This window comes from Cryptotermes secundus, unplaced genomic scaffold, assembly GCF_002891405.2.
Source record: "Cryptotermes secundus unplaced genomic scaffold, Csec_1.0 scaffold683, whole genome shotgun sequence".
NCBI classification, from domain to species: domain Eukaryota; kingdom Metazoa; phylum Arthropoda; class Insecta; order Blattodea; family Kalotermitidae; genus Cryptotermes; species Cryptotermes secundus.
The window spans coordinates 660,284-686,047 of NW_019729903.1; the positions used below are offsets into that span (position 1 = coordinate 660,284).

At 41.4% G+C, this 25,764-nt stretch overlaps 1 protein-coding gene across 2 annotated transcripts in view; it reads left to right on the top strand.

Moving 5' to 3' along the window:
• Positions 1 to 25,764, top strand: part of LOC111865785 — a 325,696-nt gene that overhangs the window by 278,757 nt on the left and 21,175 nt on the right. For both annotated transcript variants that reach the window (XM_023854066.2, XM_033751957.1), the window contains exon 6: positions 5,069 to 7,879. In XM_023854066.2, coding sequence (XP_023709834.1) covers positions 5,069 to 5,532 — 464 coding nt within the window. In that variant the 3' untranslated portion in view covers positions 5,533 to 7,879. The remainder of the gene's footprint in view (positions 1 to 5,068; positions 7,880 to 25,764) is intronic.

The following is a 25,764-nucleotide window of genomic DNA, read 5'->3' on the forward strand; positions in this document are numbered from 1 at the left end:
CCACTGATTGGCCTATTGTAGCCTGCCCCGGGTGATTATGATGATGGAGAATTTGGTGGAATGAAGACTGGCAAGGGAAGCCTAAGTACTCGGAGAAAATCCGCCCCAGCGCCACTTTGTCCACCACATATCCCACTTGACCAGACCCGGGATCGAACCCGGGCCACCGCGGTGGGAAGCCAGCGACTAACTGCTTGAGCTAGGGCGCGGCGTTTCAAACGATTAAGTGCCGTAAGATGGCAGCACATTCAATTCTTCAAAGAATGATTATTCTTCTTTTATTAGAATAAGATGCTTGTATTAACTATGTCATTACCGATCACTCAACTGTGATTTTTACAAAGAACATTAAAAAAAAAATCCAGAAACGAATTCCTGTTTCATATGCTGAGCTCCAACAGATGATAGCACAAATGCAAAGGCTTCTAACATTTAATAATTTAATTTCATGGCAAACCTTCTCAGATGAAATGAGGTCATATGTCGAATTCATCTCTTGCAATGCTAATTAACTTTTCTTTTACAGTCGATATTCCACGAATCACGGTTCATTTTGAAGACGACTCGTGTTTCAAAGGAGAAAGAGAATAATACGCTTCAGTGGGGGAAACCTCTTTAATGCTAAGAGTTTCGTTTGCACTTCCATTAGCAGCCAAGCAAAGCTCGGGAACAAATCAAAGTTCATATATTCATTTACTGTGTTCCCATGCTGTGCAGAAAGTCGTTAAGTGTACAATGGATTTCAGATAGGCCTACATTTTGCTTGGGAAGCCGAACAAAACAAAGACTGAGTCCCTTGTTCTAACTAATCACATATAAAAAGCTATGTGTAGATATACGGAAACTGATATATGAACTATCTAGGGAGGTGGGTCCCTTGTCACCACGGCACGGCGCGTCCTCAGGTTGCGGATGGAGGAGACGGCCTCCAGGTATGGAGGGAAGCTGCGAATATATTGAATAAGCAGTCGCGGACAGCCGTCAAGGGGTGGTCCCCCAGCTTTGGGGTTGGGCGTGGGGCTAACAACTTCTCACCGTAAAAAATAAGCCTGTTATGAAAATGTACACAAAGCTTCGGACCTGGACGGATCCTCTGGATAAACGACCTAAGCTAAAGGAAATGGAGGCTTAGGTGGGTGGACAATATTAAAATGGATCTTAGAGAGATAGGATGGGATGGGATGGATTGGATTTATCTGGCTCAGGATACGAACCAGTGAAGGACTCTTGTGAACATGATAATGAACCTTCGGGTTCCATAAAATGATGGGAAATTCTTGAGTAGCTGCAAAATTAGCGGCTCCTCAAGAAGGGCTCAGCTCCATGAGTAAGCAGGTAAGGGACTGAATTCAGGTAATGCTACCATTCAGTCCAGAACCTTTTGTCTTCCCGTATGCTGTCTAAAAACATACAAATTAAAATACACAAAACTATAATTTTTCCTGTGTATCTGTATGGGTGTGAAACTTGGTCTCTCACATTAAGGGAGGAACATTGACTGAGGGTGTTTGAGAACAGGGTGTTAAGAATATTTGGACCGAAAAGAGCTGAAGTGACGGGAGGTTGGAGAAAACTGCATAATAAGCTCCATAACTTGTACTCTTCGCCAAGTACTTATGCTTAGAATGATCAAGTCAAGAAGGACGAGATGAGCGGGAATGTAGCACGAATTGGGCGAGAAGGAATGCATATACGTATAGGATATTGGTGGGATATCCAGGAGGAAAGAGGCCATCAGCAAGATAAAGACGTGGGAGGCGGACAATATTAAAATGGATCTTAGAGAGAGAGAATTGGATGGTGTGGACTGGATCGATCTGGCTCAGGAAGGGGACCAATGAAAGGCTCTTGTGAATACGGTATTGAACCTTCGGTTTCCATAAATCGCTGGAAAGTTCTTGAGTATTTGCACAATTTGTAGCTTCTCAAGAAGGGCTCACCGTCATGAGTGAGTGAGTGAGTGAGTGAGTGAGCGAGTGAGTGAGTGTAACACCCGTTGAAAATTCAACGGGAAGTCTCAAGTATCTCCTGTTCTCGTCCGTATTCCTTTCCAGTCCTGCATGTTATCGAGTGAAACTTCAAAGCCGACTTTTAAAGCCATCTGCTATGAACAACACAAATATTCAGCCGCAAACGGTCACCTTTACACACTATATATAGCACACCTCACATATCAACATCAAATTATTATAGGTAGTCCCACAATATAGATGTAACAAGGCAACAAAAGACTGCTCTCTCGTACTTGGCCTATTATACAGCTCACATTCATACAACACTATAACGTTTGACAATTGCCCCCTGTGGCTATCGGAAACTGAGTAATGACAGGTATAAATCTCACTCTTACAAAACTTATGACGGGCCTACAAAAAGTAACTCGCTTAACATTATCGCCTCGAAAAAAACTGCTTGCTATCTACTGCATCAGGAGAAGCATCACATGGAATTCTAATAGTTTCAATTGGGACATATGTTGCATGAAATAAAATATTTGAATATTGTTCATTTTACGAGATATCAAGGTCAGTTACACTTTTTAAATAACTATATCTGTGGGACTGAGTCCTTCTTGAGAACCCACCAGTTGCTCAGCTAATCAAGAATTTAAAAAAAAAATATAGAACCCAAAGTTTCATTGCGTGTTCAAGAGCCGGCCACTGGTCCCTATCCTAAGCCAGAAAAATCCAGTCAATAAAACCGCATTCTATTTATCTATTTTTTTATTGCTAGTGCGGTGGGACTAAGTCCCTTGTACTGCGGCCACTTCTGGTCTATTGTACCAGCCCCAGATGATAGGTGAGGTTGATTATGGAGCAATTTGTGGAATGAAGATTGGCAGGGGAAACCGTTCTATTTCTCTAAGATCAATTTTAATAATATCCTCCAGTTCTACGTCTTCCTTGTGGTCTCTTTTCTTCTAGTTTTCCCACTAAAACCCTGTAGGCATTCATCTTCAACCCATACGTGCTACATGTCCTGCCAGTTTCATCTCTCTTGTCTAGATCTTTTCAATTATATTTGGCAAAGCGTACAAGTTACGAAGAACCTCACTGTGCACTTTTCTTCAGCTTCATATTTCACCCCTCGTTGGTCCAAATATTCGTCTCAGCACCAAGTTCCTTCTTTAATGTCAGACATCAAGTTTTATACCCATGCGAAACTACAACATTTTTAAACATGACCTGATTTTTCACTCCCACGGAAGTTACATAAAAGATCAATACGAATTTCAGAACCTTCACTTGAGTTCCTTTCCGACGAACCGTTTGTGCCATATCGCTACTCCAAGAACAAGACTGAGTCGCTACGTCATCTGCTTCGCCGGACAGGGGAGGCTTAGTGTCACACCCCAGCTCACAGTTCACTCTGTACACAGAAAGTTAAGAACTCCGTGTGGTTGAGGCCACAATAATATTCTGCAGAGATATAGAAATAATTAAAACACTAAAAATATCGTCACGTTCATATGTGACTATGGTTGAACTGGTGAATGAATTTATTGAACACTTACAGGTCGTAACTACAAATAAGTTTAAACACTATCGCTATTTTCATATTTTACAGTTCACTAAGTGTTCTTAGCCTGTTACTGGACGATTCCTGGTAACGGCTCCAACAATGTCTGTTCCTCTGCCTTCGGCTCAAGTTTTCTCTTCACATACTCCCGTACTGAATTATCAAACAACCTTGTCCCCTTCTTATGACATCTTGGCACGTACCATATATAAAATGCATCTCTTCCATTGTTATAGTTCAACTGTTACATTATTAAGAATCTGCTGCCTAGCAAAGGGAACGTGTTTACCGTGCCGTTGCCCAGAAACGGCCCTGGCATATCCGCCCATCCCGACGGTCGTTGCATAGCAACGATTCTACATGCTACAATATAAATTAACGGATGCATTGAGAACAACGCATGTGTATTAGTTGTCGCAGGAACGTGTTTACCGAGAGGTTGCCTGTCAACGTTAGACAGCAAGGTGATTTCATAAGCTTTATGTTTGGCCTACTTACCTCGTTTATAAAAATAAAAGTACTCTTATGAGATCACCTTGCTATCTGTGTATCTGTGTACCCTCCCTTACCAACTTTTGAATGCCTGAAACAATCTTTTTTTTTCCTTGGCACTACAGCCCCAGTGGGCCTAGGCCTACCTCCATGAACTTCTCCGTTCACTTCGGTTTTTCTAGATCTTACACATACGGTAGGACTCCTTGGGCGGGTGATCAGCTCATCGCAAGGCCTCTACTTGTACACAAACACAGAAAAACGCACACAAATATCCATGCCCTGAGTGGGATTCAAACCCACGATCCCGGCTTCCGAGCGAGCGAAGACAGTGCATGCCTTATACCGCTCGGCTACCGTGACCGGCTGAAACAATCTTTATGAAACCTAATATGTCTATCATGGCACCTCAGCCCATCTCAACTGCGTATTTCATAAGTCTCTGCCATAAATCTGTTTCTCTGTGTGTCTGCTACTAGGCAACAGCTCGGTAATAATTTTACCGCGGTAACTAATACACAAGCAACAACAGCAACATTGTAGGAAGCGTCGTTTTCTATGCAATCCGTGTGGTATCAAGGGAAAGCAGACGATTGGTTCTTCCTAGAACTTCTTGTTTCCAAATAAGTAAAGTAAAAAGTATGAAAAGGTAACTTTGTCCTTGTGCTTAACTAATTCAGCACTACGTCATAAAGGCGTATGGGGGAGTGTATGTATAAATCCACATGTTCTTGTCTTCGGCACTAGTTAGAGGTGAGTGGCCACCTTCACGCTTTACCCCCGGGGAAAGAGCCCACGGTATCCATTGAATAGAAGGCTGGGTGGACCCCAGAACCGGTCTGGACGGAGTGGAGAAGGGAAAAATCTTACTTCTAACGTGACTCGAACACCCACGCCTCGTTATTCCGGCCAGTCGCTATACTGATTACGCTATCCCGGCTCCCTAAATATGGAAAGTAGGCTAATAGAAAGGGATGTCAGGAGATATGACTCTTCACAGTCTGCGCCGTCGGCTTCCGATCTCACAGGATGTCATTATATGTTCCTTGTGTTGCAGCGTCGATGCCGGGTGAGGTTCCTCCGTCATACACGAACACCAATAACCACATGCAGTCTTCAAGCGGAGCTTTTCCACAGAACGGGTACGCACGGCCACCCATACAACCCCTGCAGCCTCCAAGCAACAACACGACGATCGTAGTAAGAGACCATCACGGATGTGGTGCGGGAGACTTCACTACAGGGGTCGTGATGGGCGCAGCGCTCAGTAACTGGGGCCACGGCTGGGGATGGGGCCTCGGCGGCTATGGCTTTGGGCACGGTGGAGGCTTCTACCATAATGACACCGACATACACATCAACAATCATTATGACGTCAACAACACCGTCATTAACAATGAAATCACTGCAAACACAACGGCAACCAATAACGAGTTGACCTATGTGCATGATGATTATGGTGATTTAGGTTTTGATGACGGGGACTATGGAATGGATTGTGGTGGAGATTTTGGGTTTTAATTGTACAGTTATTTTATGCAACACCTGCCCTGCTGTGGTGGAAATGAATTCACAATCACTGTAAACACCAAAACACAAAGTTTTCTACAAACGAACATCGCGTCGCGTACATATAGGACGCTCAGACGTCGCTGCCTCAAAACGGAAATGAGGACATGAACAGAGAGGATATGACGAAACATTTGATTACGTCACTGAAATATAGCACATATTTTATACGTGGATCATTTACAACCATAGGGGCTTATAGAAATAAAAACGAAATTAAACATAGCAGAAATACAAGAGACCTATTTTTTTTGACATCCTCATGCTTTCTTCACACTTAGTCACATTTCGATGCCCGGTTTTGGATAATAACTTCCCCTGTCATAAAGTTCTAAAGTGTATTATGCAGTTTTCGGTTATGTAACGATCAAAGCTTCAGATGGTCTTCTAGACTGTGATACAGTACAGTCTTATGAGCGGATACCTACTTTTTGGAAGAATATTCTGCTTCCATCTTCAGGGTTTATGTGTGTAATGCAAGGAACCTGCTGGGTTTATACATCCTGACAGCAACAGGACCCATGGCAGGGTTGTAGAAACAGGGTCCCAGTCTATGCAAATGGGAATGGTGGATGGGAAAAGGTTCCTTTTTAGACGCACACTATGTTTTCCGACAAAAGGGCGGACTGGAATTGAGACCTCCCATCTCGTGGGCCAAAATCATTACTTCCTTGGAACCTGCCTCTACAACGGGCCAGATTCAACATCCTACACGTTTTAACACTGAAGATAGAGACAGCGTGTTCCTCCGATATGTCCTTATCCGCCCGCAAGACTACACCAAATCACAACCCGAAAATCAATAATCAGTCATTTCCGTGAAAATCTCAAAATTTATAGAAGATCAAAATTCTTTACTTTAAATTCTCGTTAGATCTGCTCGCTTGGTTTGATGTGGAGCACAAAGTAAAAAAGTGTGTAAGTTACTTTCCTTCTAATAAACTTACGACCTTCAATTATTTTGCTCAAGTTTTAAAAACTGGGGTTTTCTGTATGGAAGAAAGGCAGTGAATTTGTTTCACCTCTCCACCGTTTAATGAATCCCGCCCTCCCCCCTTCCGAAAAGAGAGAATAACAATTGAAAGTCAAAAGAACTCAGTAGAATAGGAAGCTCTTAAAACTGCCACAACTATACAAAGAGATGTGTACACGAGACATACAACTGTACACACACAAAAAAAAATCATTTTTTCAGCATTCCCTCTCCGGCCATAAGTAAAAATTGTACCATTTACATTCGGAGAAACAATCCCTTTTTTGCATAAAATTAGTAAAACCTACTCTAGATTTCCAAATAAAATGTTGATAAAAGTGTTTGTATCGATGTTATTGCAAACTTTATGTCTCCGTATGACTCACGTGTATGCTGAGACAGTGTTTGATGTGTAGTTCTTTGTAACGTGTTGAGGTATAAGTTTCTGTGTATTTCTCAATGTCACAAATAGACACTCAGGAATAATGGTATAATAAAACACTAAATTAGCAAGTACGTACTTTGTTATACTAGCTAATAAAGTGTGAAATAATATTTGGAGGAGGGTGGGAACTGCGCCATTTCCTCTCTGCTAATGTAACATAGTAACGTTAACACATGGACCCTTCAATTCTCGTCACGTATCACAAAACGTCATGCTCCCTGTAATAATCAGTACTGGAAGTTATTGTGTTAAACTTCATGAAAAGTTGTGTATTTCTCAGAAATTTGTGAGAAAAATTTTTATACATAAATAACAAAAGAAGATCTGTTCATGTTGTTACGAACTGGCTCAGCAATTTTCTGGTTCATTTGAAATTATTACTAAGAATTCAGAACATCAGAATATAAGTGAATCAAACCAGAAGTGAAGCAAAATAAACGGAAATGAAGTTACTTTTGACAGACATAGACTAAGACTCATTTCAATTACTTTCTACAGATATATTTCTCAAAGAATGAAAATTAAAAAATAGTAATAACCCATATAAAAACGCTGGGAAATAAACGTCACAATGGTTGTAGAAATGTCACTGCTTAGTTGGAGCCTCCAGGAAAGGAACTGATACAAAAGAAGATAAGAAATGTGTTAGTTTAAGATATGAAAAATTCGTTTGGTGTTTCTAAGGTGTTGTAAACTACGTGGAACAAACGTCGACGTCATGTTTTGTTGTGTTCTTGTGTGTGTGAGATATATCCCCATCAATTGATATTAACAGAACAAGACAGACAACAAAATAAGTTCTCGCAGTCAGTGCTGCCAACAACTAGAGACACGTCTGACCAAAGATCAGTTAACATCTTGCAAAGCTGACCACAATTAAGGTAAGAATTTGTAGTACATTTTTCATAAGTCATGTAAGTGTTTTTGGGTGACACAAAACTAGAATATTAAAATGTCCATTATTTGAAATCTCTCACAGTGTTCAATGGTCTCATTGTTTTGGGTTGAAAACACAAAATTAGTAATATAGGGCGATTCTAAATTAATGTTGGTGTTTTCGTAGCCTGTAATTTTCAAAATGGAAAAAAAAATAAAACTGCTTAAGGAATATAAAATTGTAACTCGAAACATTTTATTCTCCGTAGAATCAATACTGCAGAATGCTAAACAACCTCAACATGCGCACCTTTCGTGACACGTGAGATGTCCAAGTTTTCTCCAGCATTTGAAGTGTAACTGTTTCGATCGCAGCAAAAATTCTGAGCTTCAGCTCATCGAGGGAGGCTATAGAGGTCTTGTAAATAAAGTCCTTAACGTTTCCACACAGGAAGAAATTCAGCGGCGTAATATCGGGTGAGCGTGGAGGCCACGGATCCATCACGCCCAACCCAGTGCCCAGAAAAATTCATGTCAAGAAATCCTCGGACAACACGAGTTAAATGCGGAGTGTACCATTTTGCTGAAACGCCATATGCGGCGAGTACATCACTGTCAAGTAAACAATATTTGAGCTACATTCTCATATTCAGTAGGCGGTTTTATTTTGTTTTCGGTTTGAAAATTATAGGCCACCGAAACCCCGAAATAATTTAGGATAACTCTGCATATTAGGCATGAGGTAATCAGAGCAGTATGTATTATAAGATTTTTTAATGCTAGTAGGGTGGGACTAAGTCCCTTGTTCTGCAGCCACTTCTGGCCTATTGTACCATCCCCAGATGAAAGGTGAGGGTGACTGTGGAGCAACTGGTGGAATGAAGATTGGCAGGGGAAACCGAAGTACTCGAAGAAAACCTGCCTCAGCGCCACTTTGTCCAGCACAAATCCCACTTGAATATACCCGGGATCGAACCTGGGCCGCCGCGGTGGGAAGCCAGCGACTAACCGCTTGAGCTATGGCCATTCTGAGATCTTACTCCGTGTAATCTTGTAGAATCTATGGCCTTTATATTCGTGATTTACGGAACACTTACGAAGCAGGAAACACTAAGAAGCAAGCAGTAACACGGTGTCACATCCCAGAGCATTGTACTCCTCAATAATGAGCAATAATGAGCATCATGGTTGTGTCTGTCTAGAACATCTCTTGAGCACACGTCACACCTCCAGTGGGCAACCTTACGGAAGAGAAGTCCTGTGTTCAGCAAAGTCTCCTGTATGATGACCTTAGTCCACCACCTTATGTTGAGAATCTAACAACTTTGTAATGGCGATGAACTCATCTGCTGATCACAGTAGCCGCGCAGTTTATGAATGAATAATATAATCATTTACGTCATTTCTAACGATAACGTGCCTTCAGAATGATTTCAGACAGTACAGTTGTTTAAACGATGCGTTATTTCAATAGATATGGCATCATTTGTGATGCTCTGTGGGTCCGTCAGTAATATAAAAAGCTGATGAAGATCTGGGGGAAGCAGGTTAGTAAAACGACGGTCTACAGGATGGGCGACCCGGGTTCAATTCCCGGAAAGAACAATATTTTTTCTTCTGCACATCGTTCAGATCTAATCGGGGGCACACCCAGCCTACTATCCAATGGATACCGGGAGGGGCTCTTTTCCATGGGGTAAAGCGGCAGGGACGTGAAGCTGACCACTCACTTATAACTAGTGCCGAGGTCAAGGATGTTGGAGCTACACCTTAACTGCCTTATATATATGTCTTCATAGCGTTGTGCTTAATTAAGCACAGGGACAACTTTACATTTACCTTACAAAATCAATTAACGGTCTATCTATCTATCTCTCTATCTATCTATCTATGGCTCTGCAGCCTTTGTAGACTTCAGCCGCTTTTCCAGTTTCTTAATATATACAGTCGGTAGGGGTTCTTGGAAGGGGGATCAGCCCGACGCAAGGCCCCGACCTACACAAAGAACAACACAAACACAGAATAAACGCACACACAGACATCCATGCCTCGAGTGGGATTCGAACCCACGAACCCAGCGTTCGAGCGAGCGAAGACAGTTCCTGCCTTAAGCCGCATGGCCGCTGTGATCGGCAATTAACGGTTTGCGTGACGTGCCAAATCTGAGTCCGAGAATATTTTTATTTGTTCCGTGAAAACGAAGAGGCAGTGTAGGCTGCTTTTACATGGATCTCACTGGAAGACATTATTGATTTTCACTGCGCACGGAGTTTGGTGGCTCATTCAGTTCCGCACATCCGAGTTCCTGTCTACATTTTGGAGCCCAGCCGAGATCTCAAACCAGCATTTCTATGGAGCACGGGATTTGTTGCACATTCCGAAACTTGTACAGTAAAATGTTGTTCGTTCGCTTCCATGAAACACATGTTTCAATAACATCTACAGAAAAAGCAATAAAAACCTGCACCTCTGTCCTCAGTGGACTTACACGTGATATGTTTCCGTGCCCCACCCTTTTGCTGCTAGTCCCATGGAGAAACGGCTCTGTACTTGCGCAATTGCTTTTGTGTGGGTAGGAGGTGGGGGTTATATTGCGACGTTGCCAGTATCTCAAGACTGCATGACGTCGAATGGCAGAATGGTTGGTGAGTGATTAATTTGAAATGATATGGAAGAAAGTTGTCGTAACCTTATGGAAGCAGTATACGAGAATTTACGCGGCGATACTGAGACAAACCGTGAAATTCATTAGTCGTGACAGCCGATGTCCCTGCCGAGATTCGAAAACAGCATCTCGAAATACAAGTCTAGAGCGTTGCCGCTACAATAACTTGCCCAGTTGCTCAATTTAGCAAAACCATACTAAACTTTAATTTGGTTCCTTTCACAACAATACTAAACTGTTTGAGCCCTTTAAAGAACAGTGATCACCATATGTACCACCGGCTTTAATCTTAAGAAAACCCCGTACTTTGTAAATAAAATTTATTTGTTTCATGTGGTTCGCAGAATAAAGATCCACTGTTTCTCTGTCCATCTCTATAGCTCTTTGTTCGGTCTTGGCCGCTTTTTCAGTTCCTTGATCTTTCACACAGTCGGTAGGACTCCGGGACGGGAGATCAGGCCGTTGCAAGGCCGCTACCTGAAAATGTCAGGAAGCCCGAATAGTGAAGTCAGCAGAGGCAGCCGCTACTAGGGATGGCTCTCCAAACAACGGCCGTTGCTAGACGATGCCTCACTAGTGATACGCGGTCACCCCAACAGACACGAAAGCAACGATGGGGTAACTGAGGGAAGAGGTATTTTCTACACGGTCCATGCCGAAATGTTATAAGCAGGACAAGTTAGAAATTACAGTTAGAGAACCTCTCTGATTCGGTTGTGAGTTTTTGCCGTTAGAAGACAGTAGCTGAGGCAGAGAACAGTTCGGGAACCCAGGGGGGAAGGGGAACGTCCGCCGTTAGAAACCACTACTAAGCAACGGCAGTGAAGACGTGATTGTGGGCACTACAGTGTGTATGTGTGTATGTTTAATAGTGAACTGTAAAGTTCAGTCACGCATTGCGTATCAAGGAGTCCAATAAACCCGATCATCAATCCAAAACCTGTCTATAGTCACACCCAATACGCTTGACAATATAAAATTATGTAATGTCATTCATTACCAAAACTGAATACTATGATGCCAAGCGTCTTCTCATTTCAAGACTGATCACGTGATCTCCAGGTCAACCTTATCTGTCTCTATCCCATTTGCTTACATATATTCTGAATCCAGTAAGAATATAAACTTTTTACGTAACGGTATTCTGGAATTTAACATCCTTTACGAGCGCGGATTACCGTCTTCTGGGGTGTGACACCGTGTAGTTTTGTCGACAGATAGTAACGTTCCGTATTCACCTGCTGCCTTCATAATGATGGAAGTAATAATGGATTAATATTAAATGTCATGGGAGTGCTGATGTACTGGGATAGAAAGCTCTCCTAATACCACTTCATCCACCATAAATCCCACATTCACGTCCTTCCGTCGTGAGAAGCCGCTGGTAGCTGTCCTATTACAACTGGGCAAAATCAATATGCTACATGAAATCTTCACTCACACTGTAATGAGACAATGAATTCTACAGTCAAATAGCTGGTACTGTTTCAGAATTTTCCTACAATGGTATCGCTTGATAAAAAGGAGGATATTAACCTTGTTCAAATACGAATAAAAGAGAGAGAAGAGAAAGTGGGGAGACATGGCAGTCAGAAACACTGCATTTAAGGCGCGGTAAGGAATTTTTCCTCCGATTTTGAAGGTTCCCAAGCAGTGCCCGCTAGTCCTCCTGGTGGAGGTAAGTTTAAGAGAGGATCTATCTTTAGGAAGTGTAAAGGTAGTTTTAGGATGTCGACTATGTTATGAGCAGAGGACAGAAGTTATGAGTTGGCTCTAAATAGTATTCAATAAATCAATTCGTACCTCACAGGAAACACTATGTCTCCATTAAAACCACTGCCTTCTTTGTACTGTAGAGAAAGAAAAAACGCTTCTCCTTGTGTGAATCACATGAAATGCTTAAACGCAGTGTCCGGAGGCAAAATCAGATTGTACCGATAGAGTAACAACTGTCGTTTACTGATTAAACTAATCATGTTATGAAAGAAAGATGTTAATTCAGAAGTTTTAACATTCCCGATGGCTTCTGCTTACTTTTGAACTGGCCTGTACGGCACTACTTCCGCCTGTTATCTAAATATTAGTCGCTTGCACGTGGCATTCCGGGTACGAGGCTTCCTCTTCAGCATCTTCAACGTTTAATTAATTTCGCATTCACCCCCAGCATTCCTAGTAATTGAAAAATGTCAAAGCCGGAATTCGATTAAAATGGTGAATTAAACAGAAGCACTTACCGTATGGATACTGATCCAATGAAACATCTTAACTTGAAAACTGAACCTTTTCTTCTCAGAAAAAAAAATCTCTTGCAAGAAAAACATTTTAAAACCTCCTATCCAATGGGTACCGGGGGTTCTTCCCTTGACGTAAGCGGCATGGGCGTGAAGCTGACCACTCACCTCCATCAAGAGCCGATGTCAAGAAAGGTGGAGCTATGACTCCACTCCCTCACATATCTTCATGACATAATGCTTAACTAATTAAGCACAGGGCCAACTTTACCTTTACCTTCAGATTCTGTCTATTCAATCACGTACTTTTTCTGAATACTACGTCAGCTTAGCAAATTAAATCTCTGCATTTTCAATTAACTCTTAAATAACTTGACCCTTAATCCTTAATCCCATCTTCTGGGATTGTAACAAAGTGTAGTGTGCTAGATTTATACCAGACAATACGGCGCCACATCCCAGAAGATAATATTCTTCATAGTCACCGCTGGGTGCCAACATTTCAGATTAATGTGCTTCCTTAGACTTGCAGGAAAGATCACAGTTCTGCTTAAAGTGCAGACAGTAAGGAGTTTCGATATTTTTGTGCTTACCAATACATACCGTGTCACATCTCACAACACAGCAATCACCATAATCACAGTCATTATAAACTAAAAAATCCCACACCGAATAATTTTATTTTTGAGGTTTTAGTAGTAATGTATCAACTGATGTTATTTCGTTTGGATATGTGTCCAGTAACGGATTAGATGTGTTGATAGGTAGCGACAGGACGGAAGGAAACCCCGTGTCTCGGCCAGATTCGAAACAAGAATTTCCAGAGTACAAATCTAAAGGGGTGCTGCTAGACGAGCCTTGTCAATACTGAACCTTCGTATTAAGTTGACTGCAGGTCATTCAACTATATTTGGAATATTGCATTTGAACTCGAGAGAGCTCTGTTTGTTTTGAAGATCAGTCAAACTGTCCGGAGTAAAAATGAATAGAAGGGTAAATTTCATTTTGAGTGATAGAAAAGGAAAGGAAATTTGAGTGGAAGGGTATAAGGGGTGGAATGGGATGGGGATGAATGGGGAGGAGAAGAGAAATCAAATCAAATCAGCTAAAAGTGTGAAGCAATGGTGGATTTGCCTAGAGTCGAGTGCCAGGCATTCGAATTCAATCATGAAACTTTCATAATAACGAACTCGTGGGAGTTAAATCTTTCTTGAGAAGCTAATAGTAGCATAGTTACTCAATGAAACCAGAAGGTTCACAGGATCCTGCCACTAGCTTCTGTCCTGAATTACGTGAGTACTATACTTTCAGACCAATTAAAATATTAATTTACCTCTAATCTTTAAATGGGTGCCCAAATTTAACAAATACATTTTTGTAAGAAGAATTCTATCTTCTGGGATATCATACCGTGTAGTCCGTAGAAAGTCAACCGACGTTTAGGAGGAACATATCGCCTCCATCATCAGGGTCAAAGAATAAGCCAAGCAAGAAACCAGCGTGAAAGATATAACAACCACGGCTCTGCTTATTTCGTATAAGTTCTTGAAAAAAAATTTCACAACCGTGTCTATTAAGTTTAGCATATCCTTGGTTTAGCTGCTGAGTTTGTCGCCTGCTTTTGCTACTTTCTTGCTCGGCTTACTCGTCAACTCTGAACATGGAAACGATATGTTCCTCTGAAACGCTGGATTCTCTCCTAACTATACGGCTTTACAGCACAGAAGACAATAATTTTCGGGAGAGAATTAGATTGTAAACATGAAACCTACTGTAGAGTGCAGAGCCGTTGCTATGCAATGACCTCGAGATGGGTGGATATACCAGGGCCGTTTCTGGGCAGCGGCTCGGTAAACACGTTCCCGCCGCAACAAACACGAACGCAACAATAGAAGAGATGTGTTTTATATCTTGCATGTGCCGGGATACTATGAGCAAGGGATAAGTTTAGAGCTTAATCAGTTCTGTACGGAAATATGTGGACTTGAGTATGGAGGAATAGCCAGTGTTGGAACCGTTGCCAGGAAACGTCTAGTAACAGACTGAGAACATTAAACTGAGTGTCAGTGAACTGTAAAGTGTGGAAATAGTGATAATATTATGGTCATTTGTAGTTACTGCCTGTAAGTGGTCAATAATTCTATTTACCAATCCAAACCCCGTCTACAGTCACTCCATACCACGTGACAATATTATCCTTACTAAATGCGTATGAAGTTTCTTGGGCGTCTATACTTTTAATGTGTTGTGTCTTTAATTAAAACCGTATTGATAATAGCAGCACTTCCCAGTCCTTTCTTAATTATTAAGTCCACAAGACGTAATTTGATGGTTGCCCAGAAATTGAATTTACTTTAAATGAACTGCTCTAAATCGTTTGTTAGAAAGAAAGAGAGAACAGTCTCTCAGCTTCCCATCCTTATCGGCCATCAACATTAACCGCCATACTGTCAAAATAATTTTAATTGAATTAGAAAAAAAAGAATTTTTGACAGACTTGGAATCCAAACAACAGATCTGGAATAATATAAATAAATCTTTGGGGGGATGATACTTCACTGAAAGCTATACTCCTAAAAAATGTTAACCCCTTTGAGTACAGTAGTTAGTAGGATTTTGTTGGTCCGTGCGATAGCTCGAGCGGCTTCTATTCTCTTTCCCACGGCGACGGCTCTGGTTTCATCCAAAGTCACGTGGGATGTAAATGGAAATGGGACTGGTTTCCTCCGAGTACTTTGGTCTCCCCTGCCAATTCTCATTCCACCAAATTTTTCACATTCATTAATCATTCGACGTAGTATAACTCCGCTACTGATAGCATCGTTAAATAAGCAAGCAAGGACTAATTCCATTGAGTCCTCCTTGAGAAGCCGCCAGTTACGCAGTTATTCTAGGATTTGCCAGAATTTTATGGAACCCAAAGATTCATTACCGTGTTTACAAGAGCTCTCCACTGGTCCCTATACTCAGCCAGATCAATCCAGTCTTTAACATTCCTTCCTATATCTGAAAGATTCATTTCAATATGATACACTCACCTACGTCTTATTCTTCCTAACGGCTTTCCCGCCCATATTCTATATGCATTCCTCTTGTCCCCATTCGTGTTACATGCCCTGCCCATCTCATCTTCCTTGACTTTTTTATTTTGGTGCTACAGCCCCAATTTGGGCCTTGGCCTACTTCCAACAAACTCTCCGTTTCACTTCTGTTTACTAGATCTTAGACATTCGGTAAGACTCCTCGAGCAGGTGATCAGCTCGTCGCAAGGCCTTTACCTTCACACAAACACAAAAAACGCACGCACGCGCACACACACACATACACTAAACATCTATGCCCTGAGTGGGATTCGAAACCACGATCCCGGCTTTAGAGCGAGCGAAGACAGTGCATGCCTTAGACTGCTCGGCTACCGTGACCAGCCGTCCTTGAATTAATAATTTTAATTATTCTTGGCGAAGAGTACAAGTTATGGAGGTCCTCATTATATAGTTCTCTCCAACCTCCTGTTACGTCAACTCTTTTGTTAAAATATTCTCCTCAACACTATGTTCTCACACACCCTCAATCTATGTTCCTCACTTAATGTCAGAGACCAAGTTCCACACCTATACAGAACCACGGGCAAAATTATAGTTTTGTATATTCTAATTTTTACGTGTTTAGACATCAGACGAGAAGACAAAAGGTTATGGACTGAATGGTAGCAAGCATTACCCGGATTCAGTCTCCTCTTTATTTCCTCCTGAATCTCTGAATTTTCTCACATTTTCAAACGATCTGTCAGCTACTCTATATAAAAAACCCCTGAGAATACAGTTCACCTTGAGAAGCATCAATACGACAGGAAAAGGCCTGTTCACTCAAAAAGACGCATGGTAGGCAATATTTACTTCAACTGTATATTGAAAATAGAATCTAGTAGAGTCACTTTCTTCATGACGTCGCCTGAAAGAAGTTTCAGACACAGTTTATACAAAAAGAAACTCTGAACATTGCCAACATCGTCTTTATATATTGCGTATGGTTCTCAGAATAAACATCAAGTGTTTCCTTAAGCTGCACTAACCTGCTGGTTTACTTCAGAATTACTGGTGAACAACTACCAGACTACAAACGCGTTTCATCCAACTGCTATACGGTAACACTGAAGTTTCTGGAACTGTTAAGCAATAGGCGCCCGGATCCGAGTGGTGAGACTACACTCACAACATCTGATACTGAAGAACTACAAAATTCAAATTTAATTAAGTTTCTCCATTCATTCATTCACGTTTCTCTAAACGGGCATTTCTCACGAATATTATGAGATGTGACAAGAAGGAAAATATTGTTCGCAGATCCATCTACCGACAGAATTAATACTACTTGCAACCAGCTCATGCACACTCATGATCTCAAGCAGCAACATTATGATTTGCATATAAAGATATTTTAGAGAAATAGAATGGGTTGGTATGGACTTGACTGGTGTGGTTCAGGACATGGACAAATGGTAGGCTCCTGTGAACACAGTAATGAATCTTCGGGCCCCTTAAAATGTCGGCACATTCTTGAGTAGTTGAGCGACTGGTGGCTTCTCACGATGGATTCGCCTTCATGTTGTTGGTTGGTCAGTATCTTGTTTGCGTATAAAGATTAATATCAGATTCATAAGAACACAACACTCTGTTCCATTTTTCAATTAATTGCTAACGTCATTAATAGCGGTAATACAATTTTCCATTCCTTAATTTTCACATTAAAATATTTTAACCTGCCAGTATCCAAAGAATCTGTCCAGGCCCGAGGCCCTTTGTCCCATTATGTAACAAGCTTATTTTTTTACGGTCAGGAGTTGTTAGCTTCAGGAGCAACGCCCCAGGTGGAGGACCACCCCTTGTCGGCTCTCCGTGACTGTTTATTCAATGTATTCGCAGTTGCCCTCCACATCTGGAGGTCGTCTCCACCATCCGCAACCAGAAGACGCGCCATGCCGTGGTCAAAAATCAGATCCAATAGATCTTTATGAGTGTGAAACCTGGTCTCTGATATTATGGAAGGAATGTAGACTGAGAGAAGAGAGAAAAAGTGATATGAGGTTGGAGAAAACTATATAATGAGGAGCTTTATCACTTGTTCTTTTCGCAAAGTATAATTATAGCGATCAAGTCAAAGAGGATGAGATTGGGAGGGCATGTAGCACGAATGATAAGAAGATGAATGCGTATAGGATATTTACGGGAAAGCCAGTAATAAAGAGACCACTAGGAAGACGAACAAGTAGGTGGGTGAATAATACTGAAATGGATCTTTGAGAGAGAGAAACGGGTGGTGCGGATTGGATTGATCTGGCTGAACATAGAGACCAGTGGGAAAAAATTTCATTAGCTGAGCGACTGGTTGCTTCTCAAGAAGGACTCAGCTGCATGAAGTTAACCAACCTGTCAATATCAAGAAAACGTTAAAGATCCCGACTGGCGTCATGTCCTTCCATTTTGTGTATATTCAGCGATACGTTCGTAACCCTGTATCTTTCCATGCAACTGACATTAAAAGCATTTTATACCCTTATTTTTATTGCACTTTCCTGCCATAACCACAAGGACTTTACTTTTGTACTTCTTCTTTCCCCTCTCCTTTCTTCATATTCTTCTTCCACATGAGCAACAAACCTTATCTGCGCAAGATTCGTGTTTCCCGGCTTGCAGCCGCAAAACAACGCAAGCCTGGCCTTACGTCTTCGAGTTACGGAATCATATCATACTGCTATCTTAATGGGTAAAGTTCTGCTCTCTGCTACTTAAAGAGGACCTGCGAGCGGAGGATACAGCAGACTGCAATTACGCTTATCCGATCCTCAGCCACAGACATTTTTTTTTTCCTTTTATTTCCGTGGTCTATTTCACGTCGCTGTCAGCATCCTGGTTTATTAAATTGTATTATTTATTCCGTTCCTCCCACCCGATTCGGAAATAATAATTTATTTACAACGAAGACGCCCTCTCTATAACAAAAATCGAAGATCTTAATGAAATAAAAAAAAATGAGTGGTTTAAGATGCAAAATGTCTTCGCACGCACGAACGCCGGGATCATTGGTCCGAATTCACACGAGGCATGGATGTCTGTCAGAGTTCGGTCTGTGTTTATGTTGTCCTGTGTAGGCAAGGGCTTTGCGACAGGGCTAATCCCCCGTCCAAGGAGCCCTACCAGCTGTCTATAAGATTCATCAACAATAATTAATTATGTAAGATTTGAGGCTTTCACGGCGGTGACTATGAAGAAAGCAGTCTTCTGGGATTTGGCACNATGGAATCATGCCAGAGAGCCTAATCCGTCAAGAGGAAGAAGAAGGAAAAAAAAGTACGAAATCGAACCGTAAGAAATGTAATGATATAATCAGGTTACTTTTAGAGACCGGGACTTTTATTCCGTATTTATTTGACTTGTTCGTTTCCTCCAATACAGCTTCGAATGGTATGACGGTTGTTAGGAAGGAACGTGCTATAATCAGTATACTAGTCTACAATTTGCTTAGAGAATCTGAGTAAAAGCACGACGAGTCACAACCAACAAGGTCAGTGTCTCGTGAGGTAGTCGAAGTGCGCACCTTTCGGATTCTAATATAGAGACTCGCCGCTAAACTGGTCTGTTCGGTGCAGACATTACGTACGGCGCCTAACCTATCACGTGCGTTTCATGATATGACAGCCGATTATCGTTTCTTTATAATGTCACCTGTAGGCGTGGCTCTTAGACGGGGTTCGAATGGGATGTTTGGATTTATTTCATTTGTACACTAAACTCGTAATTACAAGTAATCCAGAGCCCAATGCTGATTTCCTCATTTTACAGTTCAATGCTGCTAACATTAGTCTTCTCAGTTTGCTTTCACTAATCGTTTCCTAGTAACGGATGTTATCAGTGGAGATTATGCCAGTCTCACTGTAACCGCAGCACACATAAAGACGTTCAACTCAACTGAACTGCACTCAGTAACTCTGATACCCCAATTCCATCCCTCGATTTCCCTGCTCCTAAGCTCACATTCTGGCGGGCTGACGTCTCGAAACTCAACTGACTTAAACGATCTTGTTTGTCCTTTTTATAACCTCTCGTATGGACGGAATAGAAAGCATCACTCCCAACAATTCCTGTATTGTTGCCTGCGTATCCGTTGCCGCGGAAACCTGTTCACCGATCCGTTGCCTAGAAACGGCTGTTTGTTGATTTGACTATTGCAGAGCAAAGGCTGTACTCCTTACAATATTGTCACGTGTTGGGGATGTCACGCGACAAGTAACTTCACGCCGTATTTGATATAGCGAATTTATTGAACACCTGCTCTCACACTTATACAATTCACAGTTTCACAACTACTGCCATAGGCAGTATCACAAATACTTCTCCTGCTGGAGACACTGCCATGCATTCGATTCAACTCGACTCGGCGACTGCTACAATTCAACTGACTGGTTAATCGTTACTCGCTAGTAATTTACTCAATGTTCACTGGTAACTGGCTCAATCCTCACTCTAGTAACTGGTTCACTGAACACTACTGAATAGTGTTCGCTACTCCTTGTTTAGCCTCGGCACGGACAACACAGAAAACAGTTACGTGATAGGTACCGCTGTTGCCTGACGCCGTGTTTACCGGTGTTGCTAGCAACGCTGTCGAGAGTTGTCTCCTGGTGCGTAGCAACCGCGGTATCCCTTGGTAACAACACAGCCGCACCTCTGCCACGTCACCGCGGGGGAGGTGGGCGCCCACCGAGCGTTGCGTACTGGTGGAAGGAGTGGGGGGTATGTGACGTCACTCGCGAGACCACAGAGTTCACGCGACCCCACTTCCCACCGCGCCATCCATGTCACAATATAATTAGTAGTCAAAAAATTATTCGCCATATACTGTATGTAACGTGAATGTTCATTATAGTGTCCAATTCTGCCTTCCACTTGAACCTATCCTGAATGATATGAACTCAGTCCATATCCTCATAAAATATTTCGATAGACATGGACCCTGAAGATGGGGAAAAAGCAGGGCTTTGAAACGTTAGATCATAACAAATTTGTCGTGGCTGATTGCTCGAATAGATTTCAATGCATTTACTTGATATGAAAATCTTCTATTATATTGGAATTTTGGTTTGTTTGTGTAGAGCAGGGTAAGGGTATAAAGGTTTTTAACTTTTGTCGTTATGCCTGGAAAAACCGCTCAGAACTTATATAAACTGTTGTTACGAGACTGCGATGCAGCTTACGTGTTGACCAAATTATAGTGAAACTACAGCTTCCCAACACGCCATAAATATCGCTTTGAAGACAACCGGTATCTTCTCTTCTGGTTCTGACCCCATGTTTATTATAGGTTCTCAGAAGTTTCATACTGTAACGTGTTTACGTTACAGAATACGCCGTAGAGATCGTTNCCCACTAATCACAAAAAAAAACGCATCACGTCTTACATATGTTTCTCTTTTGTGGGATTTCTTCGACGCTGTCAGTATCTAACCTACATAGCAACGAATGGTAAGATGGCAGGATAATGAATCGGAAAGGATTTGAAAGGAAGCGGTTCTATAAGCGAGATACTACCCTGGGACTTACCTGGAGGAACTCAGGGAAATCACGAAAAACTCAGTCAAGATAGCAGGTGTTTCGTCCAAGATATGAACCCATCACTTCCAGAAAAGCAATCTAAGAGATTTATTGCTACGCTCATACGGAATTCATTATCTTGAAAAAACTTAGCAATATTTACAACAGAACCGCTGTAGCTCAGTCGGAATGATTACTAGGCTACAAGATAGAAAACCGGGGAATCCGACTTCGATTCCCAGCAGGGGTTGGGATCGTTCTCTTTTCCACCGCATGCAGGTCAGCTCAGGTACCAACACAATCTCCTATTCAGTGGGCACCATGGACTCCTTCTCCTGGGGTTAACTTGCCGGATCCTGAAGCTGACAATTCTTCTTCATCTAGTACCGGGGTTAAGAAAGTGTGGAGTTATACATCCACTAACCCATACTCCTTCAATACGCCATGTTTAATTAAGCACAATGACAATCATCTTGGCCTATTTAATTATAGATATCAATCACAATAGAACAGAGATAATAATAATAACCAATATCATGGAGCACAGTCTTTCTTGAGAAGACAGTAATTGCTTACCTGGGCAAGAAATTACGCGCCTTTTAATTAACCGGAGACTTTTTCCTGAGCCAGATGAATCCACTGCAGATCACCCCAGCCTATTTCTTTAATACCCATTTGAATATTATCCCACCATCTACCCAAATACTACCTTCTCTTAATTCTCCCGTACTAAAATACTGCATAAATTTCTCATATGAAGTATACGTGCTACATTCCCACATATCTCGATTCATCGTCATATAAATACTTTGTGGGGAAGCCCCTCATTACGCACTTCATTCCACCTCTCAGATATTTCATCTCTTACAGGCCCAAAACTTCTGAATATTATTGTCTTCCCGGACGAAAGTATAGTCACTTCAACACAGCAGAGGAAAATGCGACTATAATACATCCGCACCAAGAGCTGAACTCGAACTAGCGATGCCAGTACCCAGTCTACCTAATGTTGTGAGCATTTCAACTTTCACACTTGCCGGAATGCTTTCGTTTGTATGTGAGCTAACGCTGTGAATCGCGAACGCAATCCGGATATTATTTGTAACTTTAGTTCGTACCTCACAGGAAACGCTGCGCATACGCTACAAAGGTATCGCTAATGCTGTTTAAGGAAATAATAGATGTTTATTCCGAGACTCATATGAAATATATACACGTAAATACATTTTGTGAGGAAAATTCAGAGCTTCTAAATGTAAAGCAGGTAGTACGAATAGTAACCACAGATTTAAAAGCTAAACTAGAGGACCACTGGAATTCGACTTAGCGAAACGACGAAGGAGAATGACTACATGTTCGTGTAGGATTTTCTTTGCAGTGGGAGCATCGCACAATATCTACTTTGCAAAATTTCTAAAATTTAATCGACTAAAGATCAGGTTCTTCGTGGATGGGGGGAGAGCTTCTACAAAGAAAGAAGATTGCATTCTAGAAAATTAACTCTTAAATTTTAATGCCGGTTAATTGATTGCGTGATACAGAATCAGCCTTAGGTTTCAGCTACAGTGGAGCGTCAGAGTCTGCTTTCACGTTGAATTACTAATGAGGGGAAAGTAAATGTTACTGTTTTAAATTAACACTGTCTATAAAGTAACATTGAGACTATTACCACTTTCCTAAAATGATATAAACAGTATTTGCGCCTTCTGTACCTTGAAAGAAATTCATATACTCGTAAGAGTAATAATTCTAAAATACGTCACATTCAAATAATATATAACATTTTATGTTTTAATGTTTTTTATTCATACTCCGGTCTTCTGGGTTGTAATTCCGTGTAGCCTTGTAGGTGAATGCCGAAATTTCAGAGAGACCTGCTGCCTCCATCTTCAGGTAAAAAGGCTACCATATAGTTGGACATAGTATGTTCCTCCAAACACCACAGAGTCACAACCCAGAAGGCCATAGAATATGTCTCTACTTCCAAAATAGTCTCAAATCGTATACATCTATCGCAACAAATATTATTAAATGCATCTATCAAATTGCTAATAAGGGCAATACTAAAACGTACTTAATCGAAATCTCTCAGACGTTAACTCTATGTGACAATTTTGTTAAATATGTGTACATGTATAAAATTAATACTTAAAAGAAGGCAATTATTTCCTTATTTCTATATGGATAAATAGAATCCCTAAAGCTTGGCAATTGCCGTGGAAAAGGATGCTGTTCTAGTTTCTTAATTTCGTTCTGTCTCTCAAGCAATCTCCTGCTTCCCTTCAAGCTGCATGCGCACGCGCGAACAGACACATCTCCGCTTACACCATTGTTATCACATGCACTGAGTTCTCAGGCCTGGCCACTCTCAGCTCAACGCGCAATGTATTTGGTCGAGTCCACTAACTGAGGTGAGGTTTATAGGAGGTGTGGGGGCTTACACACAGCCTCCCACCAATAACAAGCACAAATATGAAATAACAATTGTGTTCTTCATAAAATACACTACGCTTCACATGTCCACATCAAAATATTAACATTTCTCACAAAATACAAACGACACAATGAAACAAAACATTTCTTGCCCGTTAGTAACCTATCACATAACTCACCTACATGCAACTTGTTAACAATCCAAAATTCGTTGCTATGGTAACCCGAAAACTTTCATTCCATAATTATATTACATTTTATGTGTAATGAAGCATATGGATTCAAAGATTCTCCAGCCTACTTCTAGGGGAAAGACAAATGGGCACTGCCTGGGAACCTTCAATGCCAAAAAAATACTGTTACGGCCGTAAAATATAGCACCCACTTCACCTTCCCTCTCTCATCCCCCTTCTCTCTCTGCTCTTCATAGATTTAACAGAATAACAGTCATGAAGTTATGTTGCAGTCTGTTGAAGGGGCATGAGCATATATAATTCATTTCATGTGCACTTCCTTCTACATCGACAGTTTCGGTACTTTATCGTATTTTTGTTATCGTCCAGTAAGAAAGCAATTAAACCTATTTACTTAATTACTCCTTGGCTCCAAGATTCCACAAAAATTGTCGAGAAGGGAAAATACCTAAGCATAGAGATAGGTCTAATATTACGGATCTTACTGTAATTGTATATGCTGCTGCAGATTGAATCCAGAGGTCCGGGTTCGATTCCCGGCGCTACCAGATTTTCTGGGAAGTAGTGGTTCTGGGACGGTGTCCACTCAGCCTTGCGAAGATAATCGAGGTGTTATTTCAAGTAAATAGCGGCTCCGGTCTAGAAACCCGAAATTAACGGCTGTGGGGACTCGTTGCGCTGACCACGCGACACCCTCTATCCGCTAAAATTGGCAATAACTTCGTCGACAAACGGCGATCGCTCGGTCGGTCAGTATAGTTCGCTTGCGGACTAAAACCATGGAGTTTGTTTTTTTATTTTTTTGTTTCATGCAGATTGGATACAAGTGGCTCAGGATAAGGTCCACGGTTGGGCGCTTGAGAATGTGATTAACCTGACTGTTCGAATATACATTGCTAGTCTTCTGATCAGCTGAGCGAATGTCAGCTTTTCAAAGATAACTCTGTTCTGTGGAGTTAGCTGTTCAGTCTGCTATCCGCTGTTAGTTCCACATTTACATTCATTGAACCGTGAATTATTGATTATATTTAATGAACCAATATATTCATTTGTATGTTCATTAAATGGTCTATTCGTCCGTGATATTTAGTGCAGTATGTATTCCCCACAGGTTGTGTGTATGAATGGTAAATAATGATTCCAAATTTTGGATATATGAGTGCCTACGTTAGCCTTGCTGATATACGTATTTACATGTTTGAATACGATTTTCAATTACAACATCCAAAATAAAAATAAAGATTAATAAATTGACGTGCACTCGAGGGTACAGTACGAAACATTTTATATAATAACCCCCGATATAGAATATATACTTTAAATTAGGCAACGTCATTGGGCTTCGATTCTTATAAATTCATAATTACTACACAAACACTTTTCATCCTCCAACGTAGTTATATACATACTATGAGTTGAAAGGCCGCGCCATAGCTCAAGCGGTTAGTCGCTGGCTTCCCGTCGCGGCGGTCCGGGTTCGATCCCGGGTCTGGTCAAGTGGGATTTGTGGTGGACAAAGTGGCGCTGGGGCAGGTTTTTTCCGAGTACTTCGGTTTCCCCTGCCAATCTTTATTCAACCAATTGCTCCACAATCACCCTGATTTATCATATGGGGCTGGTACAATAAGCCAGAAGTGGCCGCAGTACAAAAGACTTAGTCCCAACCCACTAGCAAAAAAAAAATACTATGATTTGAACAATGGAAGTTTTTATTCTTATTTTTTACCCCTCTCAATACAAACCGAAGAGTAGAATTAGCACCTTAAGGAACACCATGGC